The sequence below is a fragment of the Mustela lutreola genome, chromosome 8 (genome assembly GCF_030435805.1).
Source record: "Mustela lutreola isolate mMusLut2 chromosome 8, mMusLut2.pri, whole genome shotgun sequence".
NCBI lineage: Eukaryota > Metazoa > Chordata > Mammalia > Carnivora > Mustelidae > Mustela > Mustela lutreola.
The window spans coordinates 78277353-78295147 of NC_081297.1; the positions used below are offsets into that span (position 1 = coordinate 78277353).

At 36.7% G+C, this 17795-nt stretch overlaps 1 protein-coding gene and 1 long non-coding RNA gene across 13 annotated transcripts in view; one reads left to right on the forward strand and one right to left on the reverse strand.

The window, feature by feature from the left end:
- Positions 1-17795, forward strand: part of LOC131838909 (uncharacterized) — a 32939-nt gene that overhangs the window by 6648 nt on the left and 8496 nt on the right. The window contains exon 2 of the long non-coding RNA XR_009356740.1: positions 4971-5123. This is a non-coding gene — a long non-coding RNA (uncharacterized LOC131838909). The remainder of the gene's footprint in view (positions 1-4970; positions 5124-17795) is intronic.
- ABCC9 (ATP binding cassette subfamily C member 9) overlaps positions 8793-17795 on the reverse strand; it is a 158150-nt gene continuing 149147 nt past the window's right edge. For 10 of the 12 annotated variants that reach the window (XM_059185727.1, XM_059185722.1, XM_059185716.1 and 7 more), the window contains 2 exons: positions 16415-16477; positions 8793-11674 (listed from right to left, as the gene is read on the reverse strand). In XM_059185727.1, coding sequence (XP_059041710.1) covers positions 11537-11674; positions 16415-16477 — 201 coding nt within the window. In that variant the 3' untranslated portion in view covers positions 8793-11536. Of the gene's footprint in view, positions 11675-15559; positions 15736-16414; positions 16478-17795 lie in introns of all 12 variants that reach the window. The other 2 variants (XM_059185728.1, XM_059185717.1) reach the window with 1 other exon arrangement.

Here is a 17795-nt window from a genome sequence, read left to right on the forward strand (position 1 = left end):
AGTTATAAGAAACTCAGAATTGTCTGGAGGACAGGATGACACAATCTCTATTCAAGTGCTCAGGATAGTGACTGGCCTGTAGTAAGTACTTAATACATTTTGGATTCTTCTTCTTTTTTTAAAAAAACATTTAAATTCAATATAATTAACATAGTGTATTATCAGTTTCAGAGGTAGAATGTGGTGGTTGATCAGTTGTCAGTTCTTATTCATATAGTGGGTTGATTTTGGTTGGGTGATGGTCCAAAGGATCTGAGCTGGGTGTGGAGGTGGGAAGGGGGAAAGGTATAGACCCACAGATTCCTTTAACTATTAGTTAACTATCTCTACTAACCTGAGACTAAGGAGATATGACAAAATCACTTTATAGACTAGAGTACTGTTTTTGAGACCTCACTGACCTTCAGAGTGCTACTAACCAACACTTGTACTGGTAGCTCCTCCACTCTTGAATTTAAATACTGAAAAGAAGCCAGTGAAGGCCCTGGTGTTAAAATAAGGGCCCAGAAATTCAACCTGTCTGTTTTACTATGTTAATACTATGTTAACCTGTCTGTTTTACTATGTCTCCAAGAGAAAAGTGGTTTCTTCAATCAAGTAGGAAGTACCCGTAGTAATTATTTTCTGCCAGTAGGGTACAAAATGCTATACTAAATAAAGTTGGTGGGGTCCCTTCCAAGAGAAGATGAGGAATAGTGGCTGTCACTGTTCATTTTTCCAAGCCTTGAAATTATGCTTTCATATTCTTGTGCCAAAGAAAGGGGACGTCACATGAGCCTGGGATATCTTTTGCCATAGAAACTCTTCACAGGTTTTTCTGAAGCTCTTAGGAAAAGAGCAATTCCCAACGATGTCCTGATCTATTGCTAAGCTTCACATCACGATGTTTTGAAAACTCAGTGACTCATACGGTGCTTGGAAAGAGAAACCTGACATTTTCCAGAACCCTCTGTAGGGTGATTCCTTATTGCCACCTTTCAAAAGTGCCAGTTGCAAAAGGGATTATAGAGGTTGAAAGTGATTTAGATTTCATGATCATTTGCTAGGATTTTTTTTTCCTGCTATTAAGTGGCCTGGATTTTCCTTTAGGTAAAAATTTTCTGTGCCAGAAAGCTTTCGCAAGGTCATTTTTCTAAAGAGGTTCATATTAGAATTAAATATTTGATATTTGTTACTAATTTAAAATGCCAAATTATCTCACTTATTGTTAGAATAAATGGGGTAATAATATGATCTTTCTGTAAACCTGCAGAAGTTTATTGTACAGTTGGGTCAAACTTTTTTTTAAAAAAATTGCAGAACCGGGAAAATACATGAAATATGCTTAGCCTTTTGTCTAAGCTTACAGAGTGTTAGGGTCAGAAAGATGCGGGATCAGTTGGCCATGCTGCCAGTTACTTAGTTGGTGGCTTTGAGCAACTTACTCCATCACACTGAAACTGTTTCTTCTTCTGGAAAATGGACACATTAACATCTACCTCTCAGAGTTGTATAGATTAAGTGAAGTGAGTATGTACAGGATTTAGCACAGGCTGATACACTTAAAACATATTTTCTAAAAAAAAAAAAGGGTAATTTTGACACAACTTCCGTAATTAGTATTGAATTAACTTATCACTTATTATTTGAATATTTTCTTTACCTGCATTTATTAGTATTTTGGGGCCAGTAGCCCATAACAATGGTTATAAAAGGCATGCTCTTCTCCTTAGTGATTTTGAGAAAAATGCTTCCAGAATATATAATTTACATAGTTATCATTTTAAGGTAGTGTGCTCTTTCTACTTTTCTAGGTTTTTTAAAATTAATAATGGATGGTGAATTACATAAAATTCCTTTTTAGCTTTTGTGTTTGTTTCTTCCTTGACCAATTAGTATGGTAAATTAAAGCACTGGATTTAAAAAATGTCAGTTTTTACATTCCTGAGATAAACTGCATGTGGTCATGGTGATATATTATTTTAATATAAGGCTGAATCATTTTTGCTAATATTAATTTAGGATTTTTGCATCAATATTTATAAGTGAGATTGGTCTGTATTATTCTGTCTGTTCTTTCTGTCTGGTTTTGGATGAAAGTTATGGATCCTCTTAATTTTAATTTTAATTTTAATTATTTATTTTTTAAAAAGATTTATTTATATAAGAGAGAAAGAGCACGCCTGCACGTGTCATGTTTGGGGGAGGTGGTGGTGGTGGGAGAACAAGAGGGAGAGGTTCCTCAAGCAGACTCTCTGCTGAGCGTGGAGCCCTGGGCTCCATCCAAGGACCCTGACAGAGATTATGATCTGAGCCAAAATCAAAAGCCAGAGGCTTAACTGACTGAGCCAGCCAGGTGACCTTTTATTTTTTTATTTTATTTTTTTTTTCAAGAGAGAGAAAGCTAGTGTGCAGGGTAAGGAACAGAGAGAGAGGAAAAGAGAATCTTAAGCAGGATCCATGCCTAGCACAGAGCCCAACGTGGGGTTTGATCTCATGATCTGAACTGAAATCAAGAGTCTGATGCTTAATCTAATGAGCCACCCAAGCACCCCAGGTTATGAGTCTTTGCAAAAAGCATTGATGCAGATTCTTTCTCTGTGGATTGGAATAGTTTAATTGGATAGGGATTAGCTTCTTGAAAGGGCAATAATTTTGAAATCATCTGAGTCTGAATTTTTTAAGGAACAGTTCTTGGCTCTTTAAGTCATCTTCACTCTGGGTATTTCTTTTTTTCCCTCTAAGACCCTATTTCAGAGCTTCTAATACTGTCTTTCTTATCTTCTCATTTTGCTTCGTATTCTCTATCAGCTTGTTCTGTGCTGCATTCTGGGTACATTCTAGATCTGTTTCCAATGGAAAGAAGTCTCTCAGCATCTAAACTTAATTGCTGTTTAGCCCATCCATTGAATTTTTAATTTTAATGGCTTTTTTTTTTCTTGATTAGTTCCATTTGTCCAATCCAAATTAATCTGCTTTCTCTTACCTTTCAAAAACCTGTACCTACAACCACATAACTACCACATGGTTCACAGATCAAGACATAAAATACGTCTGTCTCCCTAGATTGCCTTCTGCGCCTTTGCAGACTGTAACTGTTCTCTTCCAGAGCTAACTCTGTTATGACTTATTTCATGGTCTTTTTCTTTTGCTTATTCTTGAGATGTGTGTCTCTGGGCTCCTAGCATAGGTACTCTTCAGTACCTGACTTCCTGTACCCCACATATTTGTGAAGGTTTGGCTATGTTATTTTATATGCTAAGTATTTCATCGTGTGAAGAAGCCATCATTTATTTACCCATTCTCTTGTTGATGGGCATTTGGGCTGTTTTGGGGTTTTTTTTGGACTAGTGTGAATAAAGCTGCTATGAGCATTTCTGTACAAGTCTTTTTGTGACAAAAACACTCATTTCCCTCGGATACAAGTTCAGGAGTGAAATTGTTGCATTCTGGTATGGGCATATATTTAGCCTTAGAGAAACTGCCTGTTTTCCATGAAGGTTGTGCCATTTACACTCGCTTCCGCCGTGTCTGGGAGTCCCAGCTTCGCCAGACCTCGCCGTGGTCAGTCTTTGTAGTTTGAGCTGTTTTTATTTGCATTCCTAGTGAAGAATGATGTTGAGCATGTTTTTAAAACCGATTGGCAAATATACATATTTTTAAATCTCTTATAGATTGTTTTAATATTTCTAGTCCTTGCGCTAATATTCCTATTTATTGTGTCTCTTGCTTCTCATCATGATGGTTCATTTTCTCATGTGGTTTTAATTTTGAATGTGAATTAATTCTGTTGCTTCCCCACCCTCTTTCCAGGATGTCTAGGTTATACCTCAACAGATTGATTTTGCACTTGCCCTTTCCAGAACCCCAAGGATATCAATATTCTAGAGCCATTTTTGTATAATACCTCAGTATGAATATATCATCTTACCATTGTAAAGTTGGAATCATATTAATTTTTTAAGAGGGAGAAAGCTTATTCTGTGACTTACAAAATAATCCCACGTAATACTATTAAGATGTGGTATACGTAGTGATATTTCCTGTCAGAATGTGCTTTTCAAATTACAAAATCCTTTCATTGCCATTTAATTGGAGAATCACAAAAACTCACTGAAGCTGGCAGAGTAGTTATCATGCCTTTTTGTTTTCCTTTTTGCAAATGAGGAAATGGAAACTCAGATTTTAAATGATTAATCCAAGGTCACACATCCAATATGTGACAGAACCAAGACTAGAACTCAGGTCTTCTAATTCCTGGTCCACTTCCTTTTTTCTATAGGCCAACATAATTTTTCTTTATTACATATCACAGACCATGTAAATCATTTATTTCCAAGAGAACTCAATGGACTCACTAACTGAATCATTAGTCTAATACAGCACATGTCCAAGAGTGTGGGCATTGAGGTTGGACTACCTGAATCTCTGTTCTACTAAACCTTGGGTAAATTGGCCAATCTGAACCCCAATTATAAAGTGGTGATAATGTTTGTCTTGTAGAATTTTTGCCAAGATTAAATGAGATTATACTTATAAGGCTCATATCATATCTGCTCAATATGTGTTAGTTGTAATTATCCTTTCATCAATTTTTTTAATGAGATAGTTTATGCAAATATGCATTCTACTAGTATCTGAATGACTTCACATAGCTCTTTTCTTCTTCCCCCAGGAATTTTGCTTCTTCGTGTTGTTTGATACAAGATGGTAGTAGACATTACAGAGATTATATGATATTTAAATCATAAGTCATTATGTCATTTCTCTGCTTTATTGGCACACATAGTTAAGCTTTATTAAAATGTTGTTTAAGCCAAGAATTTTTCATGAAATATTAGGCTTGCTAATTTTTTCCCTAAGTTTTTTGGCCAAGAGCCTAGATGCCTTGTGTTTCCAATATAATATTTTACTGAAGTTAACATATGCTAGAAGTTCAGTCAAGTGGGGGGGGGGGGAACAAACCAGAAGCTTTTTTTTTTTTTTTCCAGGTGAAATCCTATACCCCAAATCACAGCCTTTTGCCACCTCTCTTTTCCAGTTGGCCAATGTCACAGCAAATTCAGTGCCTTGGCCAAGTGCTTGGCACTTCTAAGTATCTGAGAGTGGCAGGTCCCTGGGAAGAACTGGTGCTTCTATCTAAGGTATGCTTGTAATTGTCCTATGTGTTGGGGATCCTAAAATGGGGAGAGAGTGCAATTCTAGGTGGGTGTTACTGCTTGTTTTGAATGGATGGTTGTGAAAAAGTGTCTCACAGGCTGTGAGTTATGCAGTCATTCCCACAGGGAAATAAAACTTGGGCTTAAAAAAAGTCAATATTTGGAGGTGATGACTTATGGCAGGAAATTTTGTTTTTTTTTTTTTTTCTTCTTTAAAAGAAAATTACATCCTTGTAGGGTGTGGGACCATGTCAAGAATGTCCAAAGGGTTTAGTCAACCATCTTACTCTACTGCTCATGTGATAGAAGAATGGTTCTCCCTCCCTTAATTTTTTTCTCCCCAAATAAAAATAATCAGTAGCCAGCTTGGTATCACCACTCTTTTTCTGAACTACTGGTTGTGATTTTGGCTTGTATTCTTGCTTTCACTTCACTCTCCAGCCTGGGTTACATTTTCCTTGCCGTGGGCTATTACTTCCAACTGGAGTATAATATCCAACCACAGCTATTTAGGCCAGAGTTCAATACCTGACTCAAAGTAGTGAAAAGTTGTCCAGTCATGCATAAGATAGAAAGATGAGCTCCACAAAGTAGATGCCTTGCTTGATACTTTGAAATGGACAATCTGAGAAGTAGAGATGGTTGAGGGTCCTGGTGCTAGATGATTTCATTGGAGATATGAGTGATCAAGGTTACAGGCAAGGTGAGAAAGATGTAGAGGAAGGATATAGAATGGCACAGAAGGGTAGAAGGAAGTGGAGAAGATTGAGATAGAAAGATGGAATTGAGCAAGTGGACTGTCCCCAAACAAGCTGTTAGAACTGGCCCAGCCCAAACTTGTCCTAGGACCCATAATTCTGTGTTCCCTGGATTTCAAGGCAGATGTATCTTTTCAGCAACACCCCCATCTCTGCACTCCCATCCCCTGGTGCATAGAGTGCCATCTCTGGAGACAGATTCAGATTTGAGATGATTCATTTAAATTCTAATCTCAGTTCTTTCCCCAGGAAGAAGTACAATAAAGATAGTTATTTCAGAAGATTTCATACTATTTTTCACATACTAGAAAGCTCTGTGCTACCCTAACAAATAATCTTTTCAAATCACACCTGATTTACCAAAAGGTAAACACATAGCAGATATTCATAAAATAATTAGTCGAGATGAAAAACCCAAGTTTGTTTTCCTGTAACATCCTTTAGTAAGGAGACAACCTTCTTTCTTTCATAAATGCCCAGACCAGGTCATTACTTTTATGACAACCATTATCATTTCTTTGTTGAACTAAAAAGAGCCTGCTCACTATAACCCAGCAATATGTTGCCATGGTTATCTTAAAAAAAATGATAGGGGGAACAAAAAAACACGTTGAATCTTCTCTCACTGAAAACACATTTTATGATTCATCTAGAAGTGAAGTGTCTTCCTAAAGTAGCATTAGGGCTAGAAGATACACTTAAATACTATTGTAGTTATAAGAATTTCTCTTCATGCTGGGCATTGTAGGTACCCATATTTGACTTTTCTATACATTGTATTAATATGTGATGAAAAGATTCATGCAGCTTTATTCTAATTTAAGACAGCAAGAGAAAATGTGAGCAGATATGTGCACGGTGGGGGGGGGGAGGTGACATGCACACAGGGTGAGGGGTTGGAGGATACATTGTGACCTGTGAAAGAGATACACATTAAGGGATTTAAACAGTTGAAAATTCTTTTTATGTCTACATTCAAAGGCTTGATGAACATTCTGGATGTCTAAACAAGATGATTTTTTAAAAATTGCTCTTTACTTAATTAGTGTTGGAACAAAACCCCAACTACTATGGGTCAAAGAGCAAATACCTAGATATGGAAGACTGGTCTAAATCCACTTGACTCTGATAATTTTAAAGGTCAATAGTCTTTCACTTAACAATAACTGATAATGTGTATAAATAGTGCATAGTGTAGCTCTAAGAGACAAATGAGAATGAAGTGGCATTAAATAGTGTTATATTATTGCTGCTTATGAACACATTACTTATTTTATATGGTGGGCAGATTAAGTGATAAAAATAATGGTCAGAAAACAAAGCTCTTTGCCATTAGTGTGTAGTATATAATTGCAAATGATTTATGATAGTTGGTGGCACAAAGGTCATAGAGATCATTCCTCTTGGAGTCAATTAACTTATTTAGTCAGGTAGCCAGGTATGATTCCCTTAACTTTGTCAATTTAGAAAGAAGACATTGGTGATCATAGCATGAATGGCTAAGGGAAATTTGCTACTACCCATAGAAAAAGAAATTATTTATTTATTTGAGAGGGAGAGCATGAGGTGGGGGAGAGGCAGAGGTAGAGGAAGAGGGACAAGCAGACTCCACGCTGAGTGAGGAGCCCGATACAGGGCTTGATCCCACGGCCCAAAGATTACTACCTAAGCCCAAGTCAGAAGTCAGATGCTTAACAGACTGAGCCACTCAGTCACCCCAAAAAAGAACTCATTTTTTAAAAAAGATTTTGTTTATTTATTTGACAGACCGAGATCACAAGTAGGCTGAGAACCAGACAGATAGAGAGAGGAAGGGAAGCAGGCTCCCTGCTGAGCAGAGAGCCCGATGCCAATGCCAGGCTCTGTTCCAGGACCCTGGGATTATGACCTGAGCCGAAGGCAGAGGCTTGAACCCACTGAGCCACCCAGGCGCCCCAGAACTAATTTAAATCTTATATAGTAGATATATAGAATGAATATATCAACCTTCACATATCAGCAATGATAACAACACCTGTAGAAAAAAAAAAGTTGAAGGTGGAAAGGGGAATAATCATCAGATAACTTACCTTCTTTCCATATTGTGAGACATCAACAGTGAAACCTACCCAACGTGCTCACATTTATGGACTGTAAACATTTGCAAATATGACCCCAAATTTAGTGGAATAATGTACAAATAATTCGATAGCTAATTTACATGTGGAGGATAAAGGCTTTGCATCTTTGTGAAGACATTTTCCCCTTAAATTCCATATTAGTGATTAAACCACAAAACAAAAGGCAATAGCATTCAGAACCCCAGTGTAAATCTTCTCAGGGAAGATTCAGTTTATTTACCTCTACGTTTCCTTTACCATGGAACTAAGGGTTCACTCAGTGACACTGAGAGACCCATTTTAGCAATCTAGAAGATGGTAATGTCAGGAAAGAGAGGGATCAAGTGAAAATCACCATCAGTATTCTGTGGCTCCATGTTATCGTATCAAAGAAGACTGCGTGATAACTTAGGTAGACCAGTGATTCCCAGACTTGGCTAGTTACGAATCTCATCTGGAGACACTTGCTAGAAATCCACCAACAAGTCCTTTCACTGGAAAGTTTGAGCCAGGCGCACCTTACTGCGATTGGGAATGATGTATAGTCATTCAAGAAAAAAATAAATGTAAGTCACAGGACACATCCTCTTGACTACTGTTTCTTATGCTAAAATGCTAAGATGGGAAGGTTGCATTTAACTTTAGATAATGGGTCAATAAGTGAATTATCATGGTACTACAAATCACAGAAGTCCAAAGAGTAAAGTACAAAATCAGTGATGAAAGTTATATTGGAAGATAACCATAAAAATTTATCAATAAACCTTAGGGGAAAGTCCAGACATCCAGCTATGGAATTAGAGATGTCAAAAATTTATTGATACAGCTGTTTCAGTTAATGACAACTTCCACATAGAACCAATCTATAAGAGTAATGAAGTGCAGGACAAGTGGAAAATGTGAAACAAAATGATCAGAGCAGGGTGTTATCGATTTACAACTATTGATCATCCTGGTTGATACCCAATGAGATTGTAAGTGAAAGAATAATAACCTTATTTAATCAAGCAAAGAGAAAGAGTAATTTATTATATAATACCAAGCCAGTATATTTTCATGGTAGAATAAACATAACACAAGAAGTGAAGAGAATAACCCAGAGTTTCAGGCCCATGGCTAGTGGTGGGACTAATCAGTGGATCAATATACTACACTTATTTAAGGGCTTACTGTGGGCTAGACACTTGTATAAAATGCAAAGAACATAAAGACAAAGAGACATGGTCCCAGATCTCAAACATCAGTTATGTGATCTCCAATACCAGTCTTCTGGTATCTCATTTAGAGCTAAGCTGACTTTTAAATGGATCATGAGTAGTAGCACAAAAATAAAGGATGCACAGTCCTTTAAGATAGATTTTTTTAAAACCTCACAGTGATATCAGTAAACTTGTTACTTTTCATATAAATCTTTATGCATTTATTGCTTTTAACAAACATTAAGGATTTAAAAGTTCTAAAGCTGATTTTGGTTAATTAAGTGTAAAATTGGGGAGTATAAAATTTGATTTAGTTAAGGCTCATCTTTTATAGATATGTACCTATTTAGTAAAAAATTATTTCAAGCTGAGATATTTCTGTATTCAATATAACATTATATATATATATGTATATATATATGAAACATAATAGATGATTAAACAATTAAAAAGGTTATTCCTGACTTTATTCAGTCAGTTCAGTTTGGAAACAATTAAACACTCAACTTAAGTGACTAAAAGTTACGAGGGAACTAGTGACCACTTGGGTGTCAGAATGATTTATGTGATTCTTAGTTTAGCGTCATTAGCTATACTTCCATTGACATTTCTGTAGAGTGGTATAATTTACAAATATGGAGAGGGGTTGCTCTTATGGGTAAATCCCCATTTCTCTGTGAGAATGAGATGTAAGTTGATAGAAAGCCTCATATAAATGCAGCCTTACAAAACATTTCCTTGCCAGAAATACTTTGAGGGAGTTTGGTAGAATTTTCAGAAAATATTTTCAAGATTGATTTAATAGTTATTGATTCTGTTTTGTTTAGCTTTGGAAACATTAAGAGGATTTTTCTCAATGAGGTTTTATATTTACACAGGTGTCAATTCAAACTAAATGACACAGAACATGTCTGTCCATCCTTATGGAACTTATTTTGGGTAAACACAGTATTACAAATTTCCCAAGAGCAAATACACAATACAATCAACTGAATGTAAAAACTACAGGGAGGAAGCACAAATTCTCTTTTTCCATCACTCACAATTCTTCAAAATCTAACAATGCATGTGGTCTTCATACGAAAACCCATTATATTTTATACTAGATGGGCACAGAATTGTAGAATTGTAGCAGAGAGCTTGGACTGTTTAGTGTGACAGTGCAGGTAACTTTGAGTATTTTAAAATTTATTTATACGCAAACAGAACACTAATATTCCATCCATATTTGATGCACTCTTAACATACACATTAAAATTAGACTAACATTTTGATTCACTTTTTACATGTGCATTAAAATTAGAGCAGTACCAAGTGGATACATGTGTGACACCACTGGGCAGAAATGTCAAAAAGAAGTAAACTCTTCCACCTTGAAATAGACACTTGTTCCATATATATTTATAGAAGCAAATGAGACCACTTGTCTATGCTCCTGAATCTTGAATAAGGTGGAATTTTAGGGCTCAGGATCATAACCACATTTGTTGGTGAATTAAATCATAGAGAGCTTTAGCTGGCCTGTCGCAGAAGAACTGAACGTACTTGCTCTTTGAACTTTAGTCTGGAAAAAGCACATCATTCCTGATATCTTAGGAACTCTCTCCTGACTAGAGAGGTAAAAATGGAAACTTGAGTCTAATTTTTCAAATACCCAAACTCTTTCCATGATCTTTCTGGTTAAGGCACTGACTTCTCAAAGCTACCATAAATGACTTCTTGGTAACAGGAAACAATTTAGATGAGGAAGAGAGACTACTGAAGCATCACTATTACTACGAATGATAATGAACACCGAATATTCTCATCTAGTAGATAACGGATTTGTGTGTTTTATTTTCTCACTGATTAGAAAACCTGTCCTCTTAATTCTCTTCCAATAATATCTGGGGATACCAACAAAATGGAAAACATATTCTTATAAATAAGAGTATAAACACACTGAATACTCATGGTGATTTCTATGCCTGAGAGATATTTACCAGCCTTAAAATTATGAGAAATTACAGCTGTTGACTTACCACTTAAAGTAACTTACATGCTTTAATACAGTCTGCTATTCTTAAAGGTAAAGGGTTTAATCATTAGAAAGATCATCAGTAATGAGCATATTAAGCAGTAAGATCTTGGGAAACAAACAAAAAAGAAATATCAACATAGGAAATACAGTATTCATGGGTAAAGTGACATCGTAGCTAATTACAAAGTCCCCTAACACAACAAATATGCTTTACAAAAGTGTAAAAATTTAAGATGCCACGTTTTGAAGGTCAAGCTGATGATTCATTAAATAGGTTACGACTGCATTATTTTAAATCCATGTATTGGTTTACGACATCGCTTCACATGTCTGCACGAACAAAAGAAGCAAAAACTCCATCTTCCCTAGCCAAGAGGCTTTCTGGAGTGTCATATTCTAAAATATTTCCTCGCTTCATCACAATAACCAGGTCTGCCGTCAGGATAGTGTGAACCCGATGCTGCAAGTGAAAAAAAAAAATACAGGTACTTGTTACAAATTTCATGAGCCAAAGCAATGGAATAGGCATGTCTCACCGATTATTTATCTTGGGGTGCTAGGAGGTACTAAAACAGAAGCACAGCCTCTCTTTCTGTCTTATTTAACATATCATTATGTACATCGGTTTAAATACTGGTGAGTGTGACTGGGTCTTGGATGTATTAAATTGAGTGTAATAATATAGGAGTTTCAGCACTTTCATGGACGTGTGAGGAGGCTAATTTTGTCAAATAATTAATTGATAAGAAGACCCATCGTGAACCAGTTATGTTACAGTTTAACCTAGACTAAAATTATCTTTTGGGTAGAATCAACTAATTCGTGGTCCAATGCACAACCTGAAGAGCCTTGGACGGTGGTTCAATTCTGCAAACACACTTTGGGGAAGGCCATTCAGGCGTGCAGTGTTAGAATGACTTATCCAGGACTTTAGACGTGCCGGCTCGCAGTCTTTGGAGAGCATTGCCACACACTTGTGCTCGCTTTCCACCTGGTACTCTTTGGAGAGAAGCTTTGGGATTGGTAATTAATAATAAAAAAAAGCTACCACCTATTGACCATATATTCTACATTAGGTTTTCCACGCACATGCTTGTTCATTGTTAAACATTCCTCAAATGTGAGTGTTTCTCTGCTTTAAGTGCAAGACCATAGTGGCTCACAGAGGAAAAGCAAAAACAGGAGATCGCATAGGTAATAAGCAGCAGAACCAACATAAAATCAGGCTTATTAACTTCAAAACATGAGATATTTCCGCCTGCTATCAGATTCCTTTGTAGGGAGTGTCTGCTGCTTTCAAGGGTGGCTCACCTCCCGTTATTAGCAGCACAGGCTTTAGGTGACACTGGGCGGGTATTCTGCTTGATGGGTATTCTCCCCGCCTGTGTGGTTGTGCAATCCTGATCAGCAAACTCAACTTTGTATGCCTCAAGTTCCACATCTATAAAATGATGATATGAATATAGTACCTGCCTCACAGGATGGGGGTGGGGGTCAGATGAGGTGATCCACGTAAAAAGAACTCAGCACCTTGTCTGACTCATACAAGCACATACTACTCTTATTTTTTATTTTTAAAATTTACAAGGGAAAAATCTGTGTCATGGGTCTTTTACTTCTCTTGGTAAGATAGGTGCTGTGCAATAGAAATGTAATGTGGATCATCAATGTAAGACACGGGTAATTTTAAATTTCTTAAATCCACAGCTTCAAGGCACAAATAAACAGGTGAAATCTAGGTTAAGTTATATTAAATCCAGTTGATTTTTTTTTTTTTAACATAAGCTCCATGCTCAATGTGGGGCTTGAATTCATGACCCTGAGATGAAGTCAAATGCTCTATGACTGAGCCAGCTAGATACCCCATGAAATCCATTTGATAATATATTTTAACCCAATATACTTGAAGTATTTGAATATATGACCAATACAAAAACCAGTAATGGTATCTCTTAAATTTTTCTATTAGTACCAGATCTTCGAAATCCAGTGTGTATTTCATACTTACATGTCTTCATTTGGACTACCTTCATTTTAAGTGCTCAGTAGCCACATTTGGTTCTGGGCCACCATATTGGACCTGGACTATGCAGGTCAAAATCTCAGCATGCTGATGGGAGTGCCAAACCCCAAAATATCATCTGTTAATTTGATACAGTTTTCTGAAGTCCTTTCTCCTAATAACCCAGAGTCCAATATAAAGCCATCCCTAGCCTATCACCTGCCCTGGGCCACGTGATGGGGTAGTCTCAATGCTTATGCTTTCAGAAAAACAAACAGTCACAGCTGGGACAACTACAGGAGAAAAGTAAGACATATATGGAGGATGATAAAGATGCCAGCCCAGAACATGTACCACTATTTCCAACATCCTTAGATGAACCTATCATCCACTGAACATTGGTAATGAATGATATATATTTATGAATTGCCAAATTTGCAGGATAATGTTTATTTATCTTTGAGAGAAGACCAGAGTTACTTGTATACCCATGCATTTAGAAACAAAAATAAACTTAAGGTTAACTGTTTAATATCTGTTGTATATTTTCCCTCCAAAAAAGATTAATTCTTCAATAACCATATCACGATGCTAAAAAAAGAATCTGGCCTCTAAATCCCTAGATAGAATGTTATAAACATTGCCTTATTATACTAAAATAATGTTTATTTAAGAAATAAAAATAAAGGGGCGCCTGGGTGGCTCAGTCATTAAGCATCGACCTTGGGCTTGGGTCACGATCCCAGGCTCCTGGGATCGAGCCCTGCATCAGGCTCCCTACTTGGTAGGTAGTCTGCTTTTCCCTCTCCCACTCCCCTGCCTGTGCTCCCTCTTTCTGTGTGTCTCTCTCTGTCAAATAAATAAATAAAATCTAAAAAAAAATAATAATAATAAAGAAAAGAAAAAGAAAAACATGGAAAAATCTTGGCCAATAGAAAGGAATATATGTGGTGCTTATTCCATTAATCCAAATTATTTTTTTGCTTGAGAAAGTGTAGTGTCAATTATAAGGGCACTGATGCAATTTTCAAAATACTCTAGAGAAATTAATCTAATCAATGGTAAGTAGAAAAAAATCACTTTCATAAATAAATGCCATGTACTGTTTTGGTGCACTAAGACATCCTTTAAGAAGCCAGAGAAAGTTAACTTTTCAAGTTCTTTTACAATTTTCAGTTGTAGTTAACAAAATTAACAAAATAGCTTTTAGCAGGGAAGAAAGAACAGTTACTGTTTAACAGAGCTGAGAATCCTTCTACAAGGTCTCTACCACAGACTGCTGGTGCTCTCTCTCTGTTAAGAGCCTGGTAATTCATCCTACCCACAGCTTTCTGTTTTCCCATGGGGAAGTATCCTAGTGGTCACCCCCACATCAATGGTCTTGAAATGAAAAATGAGTGGAAGATACAGAGGTCTATGGAAGAGTGTCCAGTGAATGCAGGTGGACAAGAAAGAGAACATAATTTTTTGGTTAAAAATACAAATTATGCTCAAGCAATCTTCCAGGTATAAACTAAATGGGGCCACTCAACAATACCATGCTTCATGCAGAAGATAGAAAACTAGTCTTTTGAGTAGAGAGAAAATTAGTCTTTTCAGTAGATGAAGGTCTGCTTCTCTCCCACTTTACCTGTTCCTTCTCCTCCCCTCCCCCAAATATCTCCCTACCTTTTCCAGTGAGAAAATTCTTGAAAATATTAGAGAACTGTTGTTTCAAGTTAACCAATTCTCTCACCCATTAAATCATTCACAGTCTAGGATGAATGACTTAATCTGGTAACTCCTCCAGAGCAGAGTTTTCTGGAAAGTGGGAGAAAAGAGGCTTTTTCTTTACTTAGGCCCAGTGTACAGAAGGTGGGCCCTGAAGGGAATCATTTCCTACCACTTTAAAAGAGTTGCACTTCCAAGGGTGCTCTTTCTCCATGCATCATTCACAAAAATGAAAGCATAAGCCAGCACTCCATGCATAGGTTTCAGTATTCAACAGTTAAACCTAAATAATTCTGTAAATTGAAAAAATGCAATTTCTAGGACAGGTAAAGAACAGGTACAGTATTTTTAAGGACACATACAACATATCCCCCCCAAAAGAGTGAAATTGGTTTTCTCAAGGTCCTCTGTCTTAACAGAGGTAAATCTGGTTCTTGGGTTTCGGTAAATCCTCTCTCGCCTATACATGTAAGAAAAGTATGCATGCGTCTCATTCCATATTGGACGTAACTGAAGCAGCTGGTTGAGCTGATTTATGTGAGAATACCATGTATGTCGCTCCCTCACCCCACCACCCCCTTTAGTCATTGCATTAGCTCTGCCTGGCTGAGAGGATTCCCTTAAGATAACTACCAGAGAATGGGACAGTTGGCAGAGTAGCTGATGACGGTCTACTTGTTGGTCATCACCAAAGTGGAAAAGAGGCCATTCTTGTGGGCGAGCAAATTTGGAACAGTATCACACTCCACTAAAATACCCTCAGAGAAGACTAAAACAAGACCTGAATCCAAAATAGAAGAGACACGGTGCTGGAGAGAAAAGAGAAATGGAAAGACAAGAATCAGCAAGAGGGAAAATGTCCAGGTGATTCATTTAAAGAAGTTCTTGTTACACATGAAGCCTGAATGTAAACAAGAATCCTTTCATCTGCCAAGAGAAGAAACCACGGCCTACTGTAAGTAAGCGATTACAAATACAAAGGTTTGGGCAATTCTTCAGTTGGATTGGTGCTCAGAGAATGTATCTGCCTCAGCTGTGATGTCATTTTTTTAAACATTTACGTGAATAGGAACAGAAATTGAGTGTAAGTGGTAGCAGAACTGGTAGTCATGTTGAAGAATTTTGCTTCTGAAACAGCTCATCAGATGATTATATTATTGAAAAGAGAATTACCCCATATGAACTACCAACTGAATCTGGTAGGGGAAAAAAAAAAAAAGCCCACAGACATTCCTGCTAGAATCCTTCGATTTAGGATATCCTATCAATGTAAATCAGGGAAGCTAGGTAGAACAGCTTGGGGAAAAAAACCAGTATAGCTGTTTTTGTAGCTATTATTTCATTTTTTTCTTTTGCACAGATGCAGAAGCATTGGCAGAGAGATACATAATCCAACATATGTATACTTGAATTGCCCCAGAATAAAAATTATTGAATCTTAGAACAAAAACCAAAGAGGAGGAAATCAGCCCTGTGTCCAATACTTACAGCTATTGTAACAACGGTGCGGTCTGCAAAAGCTGTCATTACCACTTTCTGCAAAATGTTTTCCTGCCAAAAAAAAATAAAAAAAGTCTGAATTTTCTCTGGATTCCTTTTTCTCACCATACTATTTTGTCCCTGAGAGCAAAGACGGCACCCCTGCCTCCTCCCACTCCCTACCCAGGTCCCTCCCTTCTGAGAACTCCTAGCTCCTGTCTTCTCTGGAAGGTGCCGCGTGGAGCAGTCCCCACAGCAAGCTTCTGCTGGGCTCGATATGAGTCTTCAAAAGGCAAATAAAACTTAGTGATCAACCCAGAATGACTGATAGATTTGTTACCAGGGAACTGAAAGGGGAAAATGAAATTAAATGTCATGGAAATGCTCACTTAAAGTATGCCACAAACAGTATGTATTCAAAACTAATAAAACTCTAAAATGGTGTTACCTTTGGGTCAGAAAAGGGAAGAAATAAAACACATGCCCTAAATTTGGATTTTGACTCATAAAAGAACCATCCAGGCAAAAACCATTTTTATCTCATTCACAAACTATTGGTATCGTTATATTTTGAAAGATGTTCTGGATAAAGACTCATGGTCTCTCTCTCTCAGAGGAAAACTTGATTCCCAAGTCTTAATGTAAAGACTTCCTTCCTGTGAAGTGGTTTATTGCCAATTAATTCATTCTTCCTTCCTTTCTCATCTCCACTGAGACTGTATTATAATAACCCCCAATATTGTAAATCCTTAGCAGTTAATACTAATTCTGATGTAGTTATGCTTTTTTAGTGAATTGGCTTAATTAGAAATTATTTTATTACTTTAAATTCCATGAACTTTGAGAAGGATATATAACAATTGTATAACTGATTAGTCTTAGTAGAAAGAAATTATGTCAAATTAGCATCTCCATATATAATTGGCTGTTAATAATCCTGAAACTTTCACTTTTTTGGATTTTTTTTACCCAATCTAGAGTGTGCAGCAAGAGAATATCATGTTTATGGATGTTTCTATTTTTGTCCTTTCTGATGCCAAACTTTTAATTTCAAGTTAACTTGTATAAGAACACCATTAATTGCTAGTGCATACAGTTTGTGGTTTAATGTGACATTTTCTCCACTCAGTCACAGCCTTCTAGACAGATCCTTCTTGGCGTATTTAACAGTTTTAAATAATTCTTTCAAAGACAAAGTTCTGGCTTGTTACCATAAACACATTGAGAAGATCATTATTAGTTCTAGAGAATCCTTCTTCAACTTGCTTTAGAAAATAATGCTTGATTTTTGTTAGCAATTTCTATTAAATGAAGATCTTGCATACTTCATTTTATTACTTCCATAGCGTAAGACTTGAATGCTTGAATACAATATAGTACTCAGGTCAAC